Source organism: Artibeus jamaicensis, unplaced genomic scaffold (assembly GCF_021234435.1).
Source record: "Artibeus jamaicensis isolate MK-2021 breed Jamaican fruit bat unplaced genomic scaffold, CSHL_Jam_final scaffold_612, whole genome shotgun sequence".
NCBI classification, from domain to species: Eukaryota; Metazoa; Chordata; class Mammalia; order Chiroptera; family Phyllostomidae; genus Artibeus; species Artibeus jamaicensis.
Genome location: NW_026522049.1, coordinates 5,661,106 through 5,679,272, shown reverse-complemented (window position 1 = coordinate 5,679,272; position 18,167 = coordinate 5,661,106). Strand labels below are relative to the sequence as shown.

At 44.2% G+C, this 18,167-nt stretch overlaps 1 protein-coding gene across 10 annotated transcripts in view; it reads left to right on the top strand.

The window, feature by feature from the left end:
* Positions 1-18,167, top strand: part of AKAP13 (A-kinase anchoring protein 13) — a 227,054-nt gene that overhangs the window by 151,104 nt on the left and 57,783 nt on the right. For 7 of the 10 annotated variants that reach the window (XM_053658874.1, XM_053658871.1, XM_053658869.1 and 4 more), the window contains 5 exons: positions 1,290-1,365; positions 6,485-6,621; positions 9,904-10,274; positions 12,385-12,438; positions 16,433-16,498. In XM_053658874.1, the coding sequence (XP_053514849.1) occupies positions 1,290-1,365; positions 6,485-6,621; positions 9,904-10,274; positions 12,385-12,438; positions 16,433-16,498 (704 nt within the window). The remainder of the gene's footprint in view (positions 1-1,289; positions 1,366-6,484; positions 6,622-9,903; positions 10,275-12,384; positions 12,439-16,432; positions 16,499-18,167) is intronic. The other 3 variants (XM_053658873.1, XM_053658878.1, XM_053658872.1) reach the window with 2 other exon arrangements.

Here is an 18,167-nt window from a genome sequence, read left to right as displayed (position 1 = left end):
TGGGTTAGAATGATAGGCAGTAAAGTTGTTCATGATATTCCTGTGTTATCTCTTCAGTGTCTATGGGATCTATAATAATGCCCCCCTTTAATTTCTGATACTGATAATTTATAACTTTTCTTCTTGGTCAGTCTAGCTGGAGTTTTACTGATATCATTGATCTTTTGAAGGAAACCACATTTTGATTTCATTGTTTCTCTGTTTTCCATTGCATAGATTTCTGCTGTTTGTATTCTTCTTAAATCCTGTTTGCCTCTGGTTACTCACCTTTTTCTAGTTCCTTTTTTTTAAAGATTTTATTTAGTTTTAGAGAGAGGGGAAGGGAGTGAGAAAGAGAGGGAGAGAAACATCAGTTGGCTACCTCTTGTACATGCCCTGACTGGTGGTCAAACCCACAAACCCAGGCATGTGTCCTGACCGGGGATTGAACCAGTGACCTTTTGCTTTTCGGGAGGACGCCCATCCAACTGAGCCACACTGGTCAGGGCTCTAGTTTTTTAACGTGGTAATTGATATTATCGATTTGAGTGTTTTTTTCCTAATATATGCATTTAATATTATAAATTTTGCTCTAAGCACTGTTTTAGCCGTATCTCAAATTTTATAGGTGTTTTATTTTTATTCAGTTCAAAATATTTTTCTAATATTTAACTAATATCCGATGTTTCCTTAAGATTTCTTCTTTGATCATGGAATTTTTGGAAGTTTTTAAAAAACTTTTAAATATTTGGCCTTTTTTTAAGATATCTTTTTAATTTTGATTTCTAAATTTAGTACTGTTTAAACTAAAGATCATGCTTTGTATGCTTTTAATCCTCAAACCTGAGACGAATTTTATGCCATAGAATATGGTCTGTGTTTCATGTGTTTTTGAAAAGAAGGTTTATTCTGCTGTTTTGGGGTAGAATGTTCTGTATGTGTTTGTTGCGTCAAATTGGCTGACAGTGTTTTTCAAGTTTTCTATATTATTTCTGATTTTGTGTCTTATTTGTTCTATCAATTACTGAGAGGTTATCAAAAACCTCTAGTGATAATTTAAAAAATTATATTAAATGCAATAAAAATTCCTTTTATATTCCTATCTTTTATCGAGTCTCCTAAAAGCATTGTCAGTTACCTTCATTTAATTGCAAAAAGGTATTTTTTTTCTTAAAATAATTTTACCCACTTTTCAGTAAAACTTTAAAGAAAAAAATGGACTGATGGTATAGTAGATACACTTGCAGCGGCTGGAAGGTCATCCCACGTTACTTCTCTGTCTGACACCGTCTGTTTCTCTCTGTCCTCAGATAAACCGAGAAAGCTGGTGCACAGTAGAGCCCTGTGCGGATGCGCCGTCTCTCTTGGCTCCCACGCAGAGCCCAGGTAAGCGGGGTGTGCCCACGTCCAGTTCGCCCAAACACCTGTGCCCAGGACATCTCTGTTCTAGAGCCGAAGCCCCACTGTCATAGCAGGACTGGCGGGTGTGGGGGTCTGTCCTTCTCAGCGTGACATGCGGTAAGTAAAGCAGAGGGAGGGTGTGTGTGGTTCGGGTTTGTAGGTGCTCTGTCTCACGGTGGACGACAGTGAGCACATGTAATTACCTAGATTAGCAGGAATTCCTCACATGGGACTTTGTGATCTATTAATTCATCTGTGAAGGCGTCTGTGCATGTACATACGATAACATTGTCTTCATCTGGTAAAACTATAAATACATACTTTTAAGGACTAATCTGTGGCTCTTCATTTTGGCTGCATGTTGAAAGTATCTCAGCAGAGTTGGGCAGTGGGGGGGAAGGACCAAAAGGTGAAGGGGAATTCAGAGGTACAAACTCAGAGCTGTGACATAAGTCAGTCATGGGGATGCTGTGCACAGCACAGGGAATACGGTCACTACTATCGCAGTAACTCTGGTTACTGGGCTTCTCGTGGTGGTTCTTTCGCAAGGTCTATAAATATCAAATCACTGTACGTTGAAACTAACATAATATTTTATATCAAATATAATTAAAAAGAGCTTTACATTCCAGAATGAAAGTTTTTTAAGAAACGTGTCTTGGGAGTGTTAAGATACACTGATGCCTGGGTCCTGCCCCCAGAGATCCTGATGTAATTGGGCTGGGGGTGTGGCCCTGATGTCAAGCTCTTTAAAGGCTCTTTTGGTTCCTCCCTGTGCAGTCAAGCCATTAAGAACCACAAGCTTTGGGAGGATGGTCAGGAGTTGAGTCTTTCCCTAAGTGCCCACGAGGTCTTAGTAACAACAGATGAGGTTAAATGCTCTTCAGACCTTACCTGGTAGTAACACAGCACGTGGCTAGTGGTGAGTTAGGTGTCCCAGCTGTCTACGAGGTTTAGTCACTAATTCACTGTGACAAAGCCGTGGTCCCTCGTGTCTTTGTGCTCTGCTGTCTCTGATCTCCAAAGCTTTTCTCACTGGTGGGTGTCGCCTGCATGCCTCGGTGAGTAACTGTGAGTCCCACTGCCTGTCCCTGCAGCTGCCGTGGGAACACCATCTGTCCGAATTCTGGGCTCTTACGTCCACCCCCCCCCCCAACAAAAACACCTTCTGTTCACCTTCCCAAATTTATCTGCTTTAGAATTGATTACTGAGTCCTCCTTCACTGGTCTTTCTGGAAGTAGTTTAGCTGTGACTCTGCTGCAGTAGCATGAAATTGAAAGACAAACTTCAGGGCCTCTCGCTCCAGATTGGTTTCTTACTGATTCTCAGCTCTCTGAGTTTACTCTGTCGGAAGTGCCAGAAACAAATTTCTCTCTGCTTCTGGCACACGTGGAGGACGTGGTTAAAGGTCATGAACATGCGGTAGTTTTGTTTAGGATCTCCACATATTACGAGACCCTAAACTCTCCATACCTGCCCCCAGATTTGGCTGACACTCCCCTCATGCAGCCCCCTGCAATCTTTTACTTTAAAATACTTATTTTATTCCTTAAGCTGGGGCTTTTTCTAAAAGTCTGGTTACTCCTAACCTCCCAGGCAGTGGCACTCTCTGCTCTGTGAGGTTGAGTGGGGTTGCTTCACCATTTAAATGCTCACAGGATGTTTCTCCACTTGGTGCCGTTTAATTTACTCATGAAATAAGTGAATTTTTGAGCCTCTGAGCCTTTCCCCAGGGCATAACCTTGAACTGTGTTGACCCCCTCCATACCCCAACCCCAAACATAACCCCTTTGGCAGTTTTAGAGCGATTCTTTCTGACCTTCCTTCCATTTAACAAAACCCAATATCTGGGTTATGCTTCTGAACTTCAGACGGGAGGTTTTTTATTTCAGGCATTGTTTTTTGTGAATTCTAGACAGGTTTCCTTCTTTTACTTCTGGAACACAGCTTAGAACAGCAATAGTGTTAGGCCCCATGAAAAAATGTCTTTTAAAACTACTTTGTATATTTTTAAGTTCTGGATAGATAAGTACAAGATTACATTATGATTAGCAGGGTTCAGCAAAGCCAGAGAGTGGTGCCGGTATGTTCCTGCCCTTCCCCAACTACAGTCTGTTTGCGCACATGTAATTTTATACCTAAATGACTAGATAGCATCTTTAAAAGTACACGTTTTGCTAGCTGTTAAAAAACTAATGGCTCAGGTCACAAAAGTTCCTGGCACTTACTTATGGGTCATAAAACAGGCCTGGCACACCTCAAGGTAACGTCCTGACTGGTGACTGGTGGAAGCGCATGGCAGGGGTTAATGAAGCCTTAATATCGTTAGGCGTGCTTATCACACGCCTGCTCTGTGCTGAGGGGCAGGGTTCTGGTGCTGTCTGTGCAGATTCTTTCTGACTGTCACTGTGACTATTTTAGGGAGGTGCTCGTCCCCTCATTTCACAGGTATGGACATGGGTTGGAGACTTTGAGGGGTAAACATTACTTCTTCCCTGGGATGTTTCTGCTAATAAGTCATGACAGAGTTAAGTCACGGCAGTCTTAAGTCTGAGGCCAGTGCCCAGCCTTCACTGTACCTTCATGTGCTGTTGTTCTCTTTTATTCATCGGAAAGAAAGGAAAGATTTTATTTATTTTTAAAACTTACCAACACATGCGAGCTGGTGTATAGGCTAGCTTTGTCTTTGCCCTCCCCCAACCCCATTTGTGGGGGTTCAAAATGGTTTAAAGCCCCTCACTTTCCCTTTCTCCTTGTTTCCATGATCTCTTCCTCCCCGTCTCAACAAAGACCTTCCTATCACGCAGCAGCCCCTTATCCCGCACTCGGTTGGTGGACCCTGTGGTCCTTGGACTTCTTTTCTGGGTGAGGTGTTCCTATGAGGGTGAGTCTGGATCTGCCCCGTGAATTTTCCATTCGAATGTCTTCAGCTGGTGTGTTTTCCCGTCGGAATCTGGATGTGGTCTGTCGGCCTGCCAGCTGGCCTGCCGGGGCTCGGCACAGTTGCTGCGACAGCCTTTTCTTTCCTTGGCCAGCCCCCTATTTTCCCCTCAGCCACAGAGTGGAGTTTTTGGTTTTTCCGAGTGCGGAAGAAGTAGAAAGCTCACATGCACCAGCCCCACCTGAGGTAGTGCGTACTCTGAAATGTGTGTGGGGGAAGACACTCTGAATGCCCACGATTTCCAGTCGGAAAAGCCAGGGCTGTTCCCACAGAAACAGCACACTCAGACACACTCTGGACACCAAGATTAGAATGAACTAATATCATTTTTTTCTTTATCCAAAACATTTTCAGATCAATCTGTGGGCCCAGCTTTACCTCCCTTGGCATCCCCTGTGTATTTCTGTGTTAAAATTACCTCTTACTATGTTCATTTCCACTACAAGATTGTAATACCGCCCCACACCCCCCACTAAACCCCTCTTTTCTTGGACATTCCTGATACATAGTCAAATGCCTAACTAATAGAAACGGTAATTTTGTTGCCAGGCGATTCATGACCTCTCCCAATATGGTGCCTTGTTGATCCTTCCTTTAAGATCCAGAGCAAATAATTTACTAATGATCAACTGTTACTTAATTAAGTAAGAACAGCTTCCTCTTCTCCTTAGCGTGTGCGTGTGTGCATATACTTATTGTCCTCACATGCCCTCCAAGAATTAAGAGAGACACTGGGGGCAGTCTAGTCCAATCCGCACTTCCCTTCTCCACAGAAGGAAACCTCTTGCCACAGTTTTTGAGCCTTTGCTTCAGACCCTCTGGTACAGCGACACTCGTGACTTTACGAGGCCCAACCCCTTGCCCAGCGGCAGGGTCACAGTGAGGCCCTGCGCCTTCCGATCTGCGGGATCTGTTCTGCCTGAGGAGCCGCAGCAGCGTCCTCAGGCACGTTTTCTTCCCGCTCCTCTAGCAGCGGGTGAACGGGTTTCGTGTTTGCACTGCTGTGACCTCATTCCCCCACGCGTGCACTTCTGTTTGTGTTGTAATTTAAGCGTTGGTTAGGAACGAGCCCAGTTCTGTGGGTATAGTGCAGCCATCACACGGTGGCAGACCTTCCCTCATGTTGGATTTGGGTCTGTGGACGGAGCCTAAAAGGATGAGTGTTGGTTGTTTGCCATCACCTCACATGGCCCGCTGGGTGGCCGGGTGATCTCCCCTGCGCCCCCTCACAGCATCACCGACAGTTTCGATGAACACACATGTATGTGTCTGTCCAAAGCACACATAAAAACGCCAACTAGATGATGTTTTGCTTTTCAAAACTTCTTGAAGGAGGTTGCTATCTGCCCACTTCTGACTTTCTTTGGGTTTTTGGTTTCATCCTGTACAAGCGATCGTGGCTCTGGTGCTGGCAGGTCCACATGTCCGTTCGTTTACAAAGGTCATAGGCGAGAATGGGTTAAATACCTTGCTGATTTTAATATAGTAAGTCTTTAGAGTTCTCGGGTGCACCAGTGTAGCATTTCTGTTGGAGCCCCTCTGTCTGGCACTCCAGTCCCTGTCCTAGTTACTGAACTGAAAACAGAAGCTGGATGACACATTTTCTTCTTCAGCCAATTATTCCCCACTGTCAGATCTCTTTCAGTACAAGAAATCAAGTAATTACATTTCTGTTCTTCCTCATTCAGACCCATAGTTTAATACACTGATCTGTTTATTAGATATGCTTCCCCTGTTTTATCTCAGTATTTTGATAAAGTAACAAGTTTCCAGAAACAACTCAAAACAAATTGGCCACAAACCCTGTCACATAGTTTCCAAATTTTGATACCCAAAGAAATAAAAACCTGTTAACTACCAGGAGGGAAAGATTTCCACTTGAGTACCTAATTGTAGCTAGATCTGTGGTTCTAAATCAGTCTGTCTTTTTGTGCCTGTCATTTACATGATGACAGACTCCTGGTTGTTGTGTCGTAATGGTATCGACTTATAATCGGAGTTTCCAGAGTCGAAAGCTGCTCATTTGATTGTGTCCTTTACAGCTTCTTAGCATAGAAAGGGTGTGGGAGGAAGGTCCGTTAGTAGATTTAAAAGGCTGATGGCTGGAATGAAAAGAAACTGATTTTTTTTTTTTTAATGAATAAAAAAATTTTTTCTTTCAGAGTGTGAGAACTTCCTGGATGTTGAGCTGGGCAGGGAGTGCGCCCCCAAACAAGGCGCACTTCAAAGAGAATCTGGGAGTGATTCTGACCTCTTCCACTCGCCCACTGAAGAGGTGGACAACATCGTCTTCTCCAAGGTACTTACGTCTGCCACTCCTGCCAGGAGTCGTCATCCTTCCCACCTTACAGGGCTTCTCTCTGGCCCTTAGCTGATCTGAGGGAAGCGTAAAAGCTCCCCTTCAGAGCAGGATGCTCCAGGTTTCCAGGGGGCTTAGAAACAGGCATTAGCCTTTATTTTTTGCAGAATCATGGCTGGTTACTTGCAAGTTTTGCTGCTCAGTTTGAAGACTAAAGAAGTGGAAGTGAATTAAATCAGATGACAATGAGTGCTTTTCAGTGGGCAGGAAGGATCATGGCTGAGACTGGATGATGTCATGTGTATAAACTAACCACAGAGTCATTTCTGATTAATGTGTTTAGGCCTGAAGCTCACTGTTGAGCTTGGTGATGTCACGCTGCTTAATTGGAACATTCTAGATCTCTGCTAGGGAACCCAAGCTTTCTTGCCAGTGAAAGGCCAAATACTTCCACATGAATCACCTCGTGTGTTTCGTATAATTTGAGGCCCAGGAAGAGGCCAGGACATGGGGATGGTGTGCTCATGTTTGCACCCAGTTGCAGGGAATTCTGCTTTGTTTCCTAAGGAAACTAGAAGGCTTTCCCACCACAGGGTCAGAGTAATACTCAGGTCTTCGCCACAGGTGGGCGTCTTAGTAGGAGGGGGCAGGGGCAGATGCCTTGTGGCAGCTGGGGAGCAGCTGTGTTCAGTGGATGATGCCATTTTCCGAGGATCATGTGATGATGCTGTGTTGCAAAGTCATGATAGAAGGTGGAGGCTTAAGGTTCTGGTCCAGAACGTGTTTAAGTCTCTGTGAATGTACCTTCAAACACTTTTTCGTCTTGGCGGCTCTCGTGTGTCCATTTGGCCTTCCCCAGCCCTTCTCCACCTTGTTCCTCTTCCTTGTGCTCATTATCTTCTGGAGGCCCCTGGAGAGATTACGGCATCAGGATTCTGGTCACCGTCACACATCAGGACTGTGGACCTGTTGACTCAAGGGATTCCATAAAGTAAAAAATCCACACGCCGGAAAGGTGTGTCCTTCTCTGAAGTTATTAGGAAGAGGGAAAGCAGTCGGATTTTTTTTTTTTTTTAAGTAACAGAACTTGGGTAATTACCACTGTGATTTTGAGGTTTTCATTTGTGAAGACTTCTGAAATCTTCCTGCACCCCCACCACCCCTAGGGGAATACCATTCTGCAGAGGTTCAGCTCTGAAAGTAAATCAGTTTTGTCTGAGATAAATAGGTTAGATATTATCTGTGAGTGCCTGCTTTAAGTTTGAGTCATCGGTGTCATGGATACCTCCGTAATGTTTTGGTAAACATTTCTGTATGTTTGAAAATTTTCATAGTAAAAAGCTTTTGAAAAATGGAGAAGTCTTCCTTAAGAAGTGCTGGCTACCCCCTGGTGCGTGCATGGTGCCTTGTCTCGGGGTGGTCTCTTTGCAGGGTGACAGCTGTGTCTGCCCACCAGACGGAATGAGTTTCCCAGCTCTGCAGAGTCAGAATTTGCTCTCCTTTACCTGCTTGTTCAGACTGCCGAGAGCATTCACAAGATTGTTCAGATCGGTGGCCAGTTAGCAAATTTTTTTCCTTGGGATGACTAGTACAATTTTTTTACTCCCCAGATTAAGTCTTACCTACGCGTCACAGCAGCCTGCTTCAGGAAAAGCGGAAACAGTGGTGCCCTTCCACCTTGTTGTGCCCTCATCAGAATGTCTGCTGGTCTCTCGGAGGGAGACCTGGAGGGTTCTTCTCTCTCAAAGTTGGTGGCCAGTAGAGCTTTTGCAATAAATGTTTTCTCTGGCATTATCAAAACCAAGGGTTTATGTACAAAAGGGAATAAGAGAGAGACGGACTGATACTTATTTCCAGAGCACTTACTATATACTGGGCACTGACCTGAGTTTTCTACATGTGTGATCTCATATATGATCATGGCAACCTTGTAAGGTGGGTGTTCCTGTCCCCATGACACTCCTGAGGAAATAGAGGAAACCTGTTCATTCGCTGTGGTTTCGCCTTCAGTCTCCCCACACCGGCTTTAGTAGCCAGTGATTTATGTAGAAGTGGCAGGCGGACCATCAGCACCTTCCTCAGAAGTCTTGCTCACTGGTCATCCACATGTGCGCTCTGCCACATCAGCCTGTCCCCGAGTTTCAGGCTCCAGCCCTCTCATCCCTTCTCTGAAATACAGTCTGTGGGAAAGCCACTGCAGCGTGGGTGGTGCGTTGGGTCACCTCCTGCTGCCGTCGGTGGGACTGGCTCCCCAGTGTCCCTGTAAAACAGCCTGCAGGTCCTGAACTGTGTGCCTTAACCTGATATTTTCATTCGTCCTCTGTCCTGGTAAACTCTATGACTTTCTGCTGAGTGTTAATGAGCTTCATGTTTATTCCTATGGATATTGGCTGGTTTCTGAGATTGCAGTGATAAAATTGAGATTTTTTTTTTTTAAAGCGAAAAGAGAGCCTGAGATTCTCTGGTCAGTAAGAAAGTATGATCATAAAATACATGTCCTGGGCCACCCTGTTTTCCAAAAGGCTAAGTGAAGCCCATAGAAAATACTAGTAGGTGCTGCCTCTTTCCCCAGAGGTAGAAGAAAGGCCGTGGTCACCCTTTTGCCCTGTATAGTGAGAGTACCTGAGATGCACTGTCAGGACATTCCCGGTCTGTGGCGTTATCAGTAACCAGAGCCACTGTGCTGTGCGTTATGTCTCCAGAACTTACTCATCTCAGAACTGAAAGTCTCTTCCCTTTGACTGACATCTCCCCGCTTCCCCCGCCCTCCAGCCACCATTCTGCCCACTGTTGCTATGAGTTTGACGTTTTTAGATTCCACATATAGGGAGGATCATGTGCATTTGTCTTTCTGTGTCTAGCTTCTTTCACTTGGCACGATGCCCTCCAGGGCCATCCAGGTTACTGCCAGGGGCAGAATTTTCTTCTTTTTTGAAGGCTGACTAATATTTTCTTTATCTAGTCATCTGTAGATGGATATTGAGGATGTTCTTGTAGCTCGGCTACCGTGAGTAATGCTCTGAGCATGGGAGGGCAGGTGTCTCTCTTGGGTTGTATATCCAGAGTCAGGTGTGTAGAGACACACACACTTCTAGTGTTGAAGCAGAGGGCCCTTCGTTAGAGTTCCTGGTACTGACTGGAGGCGCTGTCCTGAACTGGGTATTTTTCCCTTCGTAAGAAAAGGAACATTAATGTACTCCCGGCTGTCGGCTCGGTCAGGCATAACGGGGGTGCTCTGCCTGGTCCTGCTTTCCAACCAGCTGTGCTTTCTCCCCACGACAGCCCGAGGAGGAGCAGTCGGTCTGCGACATCACCGGATCCAGTTCTTCCACTGATGACACAGCGTCCCTGGACCGACATTCGTCTCACGGCAGTGATGTGTCCCTCCCCCAGATATCGAGTGTGAACAGGGCCAGGGACCAGCAGTCTCTCGATGGCTTCTCCGGCCCTGGGGTGGGGGTCGAGGGCCGAGAGAGTGAGAGTGAACCCACTGGCTCAGGTGAGATGGAGGAGGAGGAGATGGACAGCATCACCGAGGTGCCCGCCAACTGCTCTGTGCTGAGGAGCTCCATGCGCTCTCTGTCCCCTTTCCGGAGGCACAGCTGGGGGCCCGGCAAGAACGCAGCCAGCGATGGTGAAATGAACCACCGAAGGTGAGACGCCAGGCTGCGTGTTTACCCCTGTGTCTGCTTGTTCTTGAGAAGCGTCTGGTTTGGGACTGTTGTTGGTGGCAGATTTGAGGAGGCATTGTGGTGTAGAAGAACACCATAGCCCTTGGAATCAGGAAGGCCACTGTTCAGACTCCAGCTCTAGACCTGCCTTCATAGATATCCTTGGGCAGATTACTTGACCCGACTGAGCTTTAATTTTCTCATCTGTAAAACACCTGCCATTCTGAGTATTTGTAATAAATATTACAAGTAAAATATGTCTGTCAGATAGCAGGTATTTAATAAGTGGTAATGTGTATTCAGGCTAGGTTTGTTAATGAAATTTATAGATTACAAAATATTGGAGAGAATAATTTGTCAGTTTTAAATTAAAAATAAACACGAAAGCGTATGGTTTGAACACATTTAAGTTTTAAAAGTGCTTCATGGGAATTGCCATATGTTTCTAATGCAGAAAGTTTTGACAAAGCCAAGATTATGAGTATGTCCTCAACAGATTATCAGTATCACTGAATATCATTAGGTTATTGTGCTTTTCCATGTGTCGTCCAGTCTTTGGGGACTTCCTGAGTGTGACCCAGCCATAGACCTCCTGACCTTCAGTTTGGAAGCAGTCTGTGGGAGATAGGTGGGATTTGGAATCTCAACATTGGCTGCCTGGGTGAATTTAAGCACATGGTTTTAGCTCTGAAGAGCGCATGCCATGGTGCCTGCTGGGTGTGCAGAGGTGTGCTTACCCCAGAGTCTCTCTTAAATGGGGAAAGCAGCTAGTGAGGGGGAGGCGGACACTCATTTTCAAACACTTCACATGAATCGTATCACTGTAGTAATTATTGCCTCATAAAAATTTTTTTTGACCTCTTTACAATATTTTGGCTCTGATCCTATAACTATACGTATATGTAATCTGATGATATTACTCATTCTTTTACTCAGCCAGCATATACTGTGCCTGCTCCGCATGCCGGGCATTCCTCTGTTCTGGATACACAGAAGGGCACGAGACCGAATTCCTGCTTTCATGGAGCTCACAGGAATGCCTTTCCCTTTCCTAGTGGCTGTTCTTCTTGGACGCCTTTAATAACAAGGAACGTTATCCCTTGTTACCTCATGCATGTTGTTTCACCCCATTTTTGCAGGTGGGACTGGGGCACATAGTTTGTCACACTTTCCCGAGGTCAGTAGGACCCTGCTTTCTGGTCAGCAGGTCAAGTGCTCTTTCTGTGATTCCATGTTGATTACTCGTTCTTGGGTGGAATTCAGAATGCTTACCTTAAAAAGCAGGGCTTGCTTTATCTGCTGGGAAGTTTTTGTTTACATTTGACCACCTCATTATATAAAGAAGTAATGTCTAAAAGCTTTTTATTTTCAGCTTTATTCATGCTTTTTTTTTGGTCTTTAAAGCATTCACACCAATAGGGGAAAAAAGGATGGAGGGAATGGTCCTTACAGCGGGACATTCTTCCCTTAGGTGATAACAGTGTCAAGAAACACAGGTTTATTTTATATGTGAACCAGTTTTCTTTTTAACTCACCATGGGTCCCTTTGCCATGACTTTGATTTCAGAGCTAGATGGGATTTTATGGATCATTTTGCTCAGATGAGGATGTTGAAGCTCAGATTAAATGGTTTGCCCAAGACTTATTATATAGTGCTGTTTTGACTGCACTAAGACCAGAACCCTGTCATCTAAGTTGTTTATATTTTCCATTCACTACTGTCATGGATCCCCCTGTTGGAGCGTAGCATTGGGATTACCCCGCACCACTGCCACAATGCCTCTGCAGATAATGGGAGGAGAGTCAGCTACCACTTTAACTGGTTTGACTAACTCTTATAGCATTACTTGCGTAGGGTGTAAGCTGCAACTTCAAGTGCTAAGAAAACTCTTGGAAAGTTTCGAATGGTCTGCCTTTCTCCTTATCCGTGTACTTTGATAATTCAGTGAACCCAGTCCCTTGTCCTCTGAGTGATTGTATGACTTCTCTTCCAGGGGTTGTGTCTCTTCCTAGTGTGGTGTCTGCATGTGTCATGCGTTCATGTTCATCATGTTTCACCGCGACACTGACCTCTCCCACCATTCATTTTCAGTTCAATGCGCATTCTGGGGGATGTTGTCAGGAGGCCTCCCATTCATAGGAGAAGGTACAGAGTTCACTAACTTGTTGGACTAACCATGTTGCCTCTGAGCATATACTAACAAGCATCTCATTACTCTGCTTATTCCATGATTAAACAGCTGTTCTGAAAGAATGTTACATCTGCTTCGAGCAAATAGAATATAGGTGCTTAATTGTTGATTGTCCATTCCCTAGGAAATGGTTTCTGGAATTTGAGGTTTTGATAACAGGGTCTCCCCAACTTTCTCCAGAAGAATTTGAGGAAATGTTTACATGTGCCTCTATAATACTGTAGGGAGGACTTTTTCTCCCCCACCCCCACCCCCCCAAAAAAAAACTTGGGTCGAGAAGAAGCAGAAATACGTGTGCGCCTTGCACACGCAGGCCTTAAAATATTTTCGACGCATTCTTCAGTGATTCTATGGAAGTCTGTGTCCCTGGGCCACCCACTGTCCCCTTTCCCTGGGCAATGCGGTCGCTCCTCATCACAGCAAGACACACCCGCTGGCCTCTCAGGCCCTCTCACTGTTGGATTCCTTGACTGTTTTTTGTTAGGTAACATTTTGAAGCTGAAAATTAGTCATAAGCTGAAAAGTCATTTCTACTCAAAAAGCACCGATTTGCTCTAAATTTTTCAAAGGCCGAGTTCTGTTTTATTGTGCAGAAGGCTTTAGTGGCCTTTTCTGCCATTGCCTGGAAAAACATTTACCAATCCAGAAATGACTGTTAGATTTTGGTTAGCCTCTCCTAGGAGGAGACATTTATAAAGGGGTATTTTTAACATCAGCTGAAGGTGTTTGTTGAGAAGCAGGCAAGTGGTGATCTTTTCCACTGTGTCCTTTAAGTGGCTGCTTCCTTTAATTCCAGAGTTAAGTGCCTGGCTCTCTATTGAAGCTCTTTTAATATGAACTTATGGAAACCCTGCACTTAAAGACTCTGGAAGATGAGGAGCTTCTGGGTGCAGTCCAAGTTAACATATAGATACAGCCGTCCTAGCCACGTCAGCGGGAGTTTCAACCATAGTCGTATTCTGTAGGAAGAAGAGGAGACACACTTTTACATCTTGTATTAAGTCCTAACTAATAAAATTGAAACATTCCAATAAGTATTAAAAGGTGGAGGAGTATAGTTTTTTTTTTAATGTAGAATTTCCTAAATTTGAAAACAAAGCCAAAGAACCATGAAATGTGACCTGCCCCCCCCCCCCCCAGCTGAGGAACTGGGGACATTAGGGTGCTCTCAGAAATGCTCTTAGTTGTGGAAGACGTTTTCTGCTGCAAGGAAGGGCAGTGTTTCTGCTACTGTGGGACCGACTGCAGCTTCCTGGTTCTTGGAAAAGCAGCAGGTCCCTCTTCACGCCTTCCTGCTGCTTTTCAGTCTCTCCACTTGAAATTCCATCCCCGTCTGCCACATATTTTGGAGAGGAAAGGGACATTTAAATCGGAAGGAGATTTTTTAATATAACAAAATTATATATGTAACTTATAATTTGACAGTGTATATTCAGTTCCTGATTAACCATATTCTGCTTTTTAATGAGAATTTGGATGTTTAGGTATAATATGCATTTTTATTAACAATTTGGAGATTTACAGTTAATAATTTCATTTCATTTTTTATTTTTAAAGATTTTATTTATTTAGAGAGAGGGGAAAGTAGTGGTAGGGAGAAAGAAAGAAAGAGAGAAAGAGAGAAAGAGAAACATTGATTTCGTGCGCACCCCCAACCAGCCCCACAACCCAGAAACCCAGCCGTGTGCCCTGACTGGGAATTGAACCATCAACCTTTTGTTTGTGGGATGACACCCAGCCAACTGAGCCACACCTGCCAGGGCTGAGTTAATCATTTTAATGAATGGACTTGCGAGTCTTATGTGTGCTTGCTTGTAAATTATACCAAAGCTTACTTTTGAAAAGTCGGTCTGGTTCCCTTTGCAGACGTGAGACGTGCCTCAGCTGTGTTTTTCTGCTTTCTGCTGCTTCATTTCGGAGCTTTACACTACTTATTTAATCTGATTTAAAATGTTTTACAATTTAAAGTATGGTAAAATGATACTGAAGATTTACTTTTAGAAGAGTCATAGGAGTAGCTCTTAACAGTTATTCTCCCACCATTTTCCTTCATCTTGGAAACCCCTATTTGTTAACTAAAAAAATGTATTAGGTATCGAGTAGGTGCTCAGTTATCCATGGGGAATCTGTTCCAAGATCCCCAGTGGATGCCTAAAATCATGGATAGGGCCAAACCCTGTATACACTGTCTTTTTTCCTATATATATAAACCTGTGATAAAGTTTAACTTATAAATTAGGCACATTAAGAGACTAACAATAACCAATAATAAAATAGAACAGTGATAACAATATACTGCAGTGGAACTTACGTGAATGGCCTTGAAGCCATTATTAAGTAAAGTCAGGGTCACTCGAACACAAGCATTGCAATGGCTAGACAATCAATCGAATAATAACCAAGTCAGCTCCTAAGTGGTAGACTAATGGGCGGGGAGCGAGCCCAGTGTGGAGAAGCTGGACAAAGGCACGATGCACCTCTGGGTGTGATGGGGGAGATGTCATGCCACCACTCAGGCACATACTTTAAAACTTAGTTCTGGAATTTTCCATTTAATATTTTTAAACTTTGGGTAACCGAAACCTTAGAAAACAAAACTACGGATAAGGGGGAGCACTACTGCATTCACGATAGGGGGCTTTGGGTGTCTGCTGGACCTCCCAGTTCCGAGATTCAGCAGGAAGCTCTGGTTTCACCGCTGTCCCCCTTCTGGAAACAAAGGCCTGTCACTTAGAACTTTTAAGACCCAAACAGTAGCAGTGTATTTTTAAAGGGTAGCTTTTCTTAGTCAAAAGTCCTGACCTATTTTTTAAAAAGATTTTTTTGTAAAATTTATTTTATTTTTAAGCAGAGGGGAAGGGAGGGAGAAAGGGAGAAAAACATCAGTGTGGTTGCCTCTCGCGCGCTCCCTACTGGGGACCTGGCCCGCAACCCAGGCATGTGCCCTGACTGGAAATTGAACATGGAACCCTTTGGTTCGCAGGCCGGCACTCAATCCACTGAGCCACACCAGCCAGTGCCAAATCCTGATCTATTGATGTAGTTTCCTTTTCAGAGTGACTGATATTTGGAATTGGTTATTTTTGTCTGTTTATATTTCCTTGGCCCTTCCAACCCCAGATTTTCTGTACCTGCTGCTTGAGAATAAATATCAATGCTGAGACAGATAGTCAGAGAAGTAGATGAACAAATAGATGTTTAAATTTTTGTTTGAAAACTAAAACGACAAAGTTCTCAGTGTGGTAGAATTTCTTTAACAAAAAAAGAAAGAAACTCAATCCCTTTGTTATCATTAAAATGCCAGGAAATGTAACCGTTGTTGTATGGTTTATCTTAAGCATAAGAGCCTTAAGAGTAGGATTTGAAGATGGATGTGGTTCTTGACTGGACACCATTTTTATGGAGGTTGATGGATTGTCTGGCATGGACAGAGCCTTCCTGGAAACACATGACAAATGCTGATGACTCACTGAGCCTGCCACCAGTGTGGTGTGTCACCCTCCATTCCTTTTAGTTAAGCTGTAGAAGGTGAGGGAGGTGTGGAAGTGGTGGGAGGTGTAGGGGGGTAGGATTCATGGAAGGGTGGCCCCCAGTAACAGAGGTGGACACCTCCAGGAGGGGCCTGCAGAAGAGGCCATGTATAGGCAGGTTCTCGGTGCAGGGCTGTGTAGAAGGAACTGGGTTTCCAATCAGATTTGCTACCCCGTTAAGAGCTTACTTAGTTGTTTCCAACACATTGTGTAGATAGGCATCAGTAGAACAATTTTAAGATTCCATGGTATTTGTTCTTGCCTTTTTGTACATCAGTGTTGCATTTCTGGTTTTTTAATGTTCATATAAGTCCATCTGTCTCTAACTGTGCCCCTTTTCTTTTTAAACCCAATAACCCCATTCCTGTTTCCTCTTTTCTCCCTCCATTTCTGTTTCTGTCGTTGATGTCATCCCCAGTATGAGCTGGTGTCCCTCTGGTGTGCAATACTCTGCTGCCCTGAGTGCTGACTTTAATTACAGAAGGTATGATATTGTTCTGTGTTCAGCCGCCGGAGGGGAAGTCCTGACATAGGGCATGTGGGTTTTGGCTTGGAGCTGGCTTCTCTGTGGCTGGATTGCATATGGCGGCCTGCTTTGCGTGTGAGTGCGCTATCCCACTGCCTCTGCTGTTGGCGTTGCTGATCCAGTTGAAGGGGTGCCGTCGAGCGGTCTGGCGGTGTGCCCTGGCGCATCATCCTGTGTGTCTCAGGTGGCTGTAGACTGGGTGTTTTCTGCACGCTTATCTGAGTGGTAGGCTAGCCCACGCCTCCCTTTGTTTAGTCTGCCCTAATTCTGATCCTAGGGATTCCCCCGTCCTGAGCAGAACTTTGACAGAAGCGAGGCAGCTCCTTAGCTGCCCTTATTTCTGTTATGCTACCACATCCACCAATTGCTTCTGAGGCCAAATGCACAAACTCTTCATTTCACGTTCTTTTTCTACTAAGCAGCCAGATTTGATTACTAAAACATTTTGCAGAATTAAGTTTTGTGGAAAGCATACATGTAGTTTTCTTAGGTTTTACAGGTCATTCACAATAGAAAACAAAATTTCTCCTTCATTAGCTTATCTTCTTGTCTCTGGTATTAAAATGACTTTTACAGAGATGTTACTTATAGCTAGTCGTAATTTCTGTTCTCATTGAAATAAAAAAGAACCAAAATCCATTGTTTAATACAGTTTTAATTTATAGTAATTTGTGAAATTAAAAAAAAACGAGCCTTTTTAGACTAGTATTTGTGAATCGTTTGTAGGAATTAACTGTGCAGTTTGAGCAGAAATAAGTAAACAGCTTCAAACACAATTCAGCTGTTTGTAACTTGGGGGTGTGGTTGTCCACAGCTGTATTTTGGGGTCTTGCTTATTTTAAAGAACCTCCCCTGCAGTTGCAGCTGATGTAAGTCATTCTGTCTGGCAACCCCAAGAGGAACAGACGCTAACTTCTCTCTGTAGCCACCTGCTTATAGAAAAATGATTTTTACTCTGAAAACCACAAAATTCTTTATTCCAGGGATCCCATTTTGGATACTAAACCCTAAGATTCCCCTGCCACTTTGTCAGTATCAGGACAAAAAATTAAAACTCTTAGATTCAGTAGCTTTTCAGCTTTTGATCTTCGAGGTGTCCTGTGTGCCTGTCTGCAACTAACAGTTCTCAGGAAGCCTGGCGAGCCACCGTGGTCTGGGCAGGTGTGCACAGACGGTGGTGTTCACGGTAGCACTTGGGTTTTCTGGGCGGGTGCGTAGCTGTGAAGCTACAAAGCTCAACTAACCTGTTGTGGAACCTAAAGCTATAAAGGTCCACTTAATGGCCTTGAGGGCAAGGCCGAGTCTCCCCATTTGCCTTCTGAAAGTTACTTACACTCATATTTTCTCCACTCCATATAGTTATTTGGCATTAGCAGAATTAGATTTCGGCAAAAGGTCAGGGAAAACACATAAATAAAAGATGAATGAGATCATTTAGTCTGTCCATATGATATATTGGGGAAAAAAATGAAAAAATGACCTTAGATGATTCAACATTTGAACACGTTGAATTAGGTGAGAAAATCTCAGTGCAGCATTCTTTCCTAAGACCTGTGAGGGGTCGGGCAGGTGGTGCTCATTTGTGCTGTGCCTTTGCAGACAGCCTTTGCTGGGTGTGATAGAAATT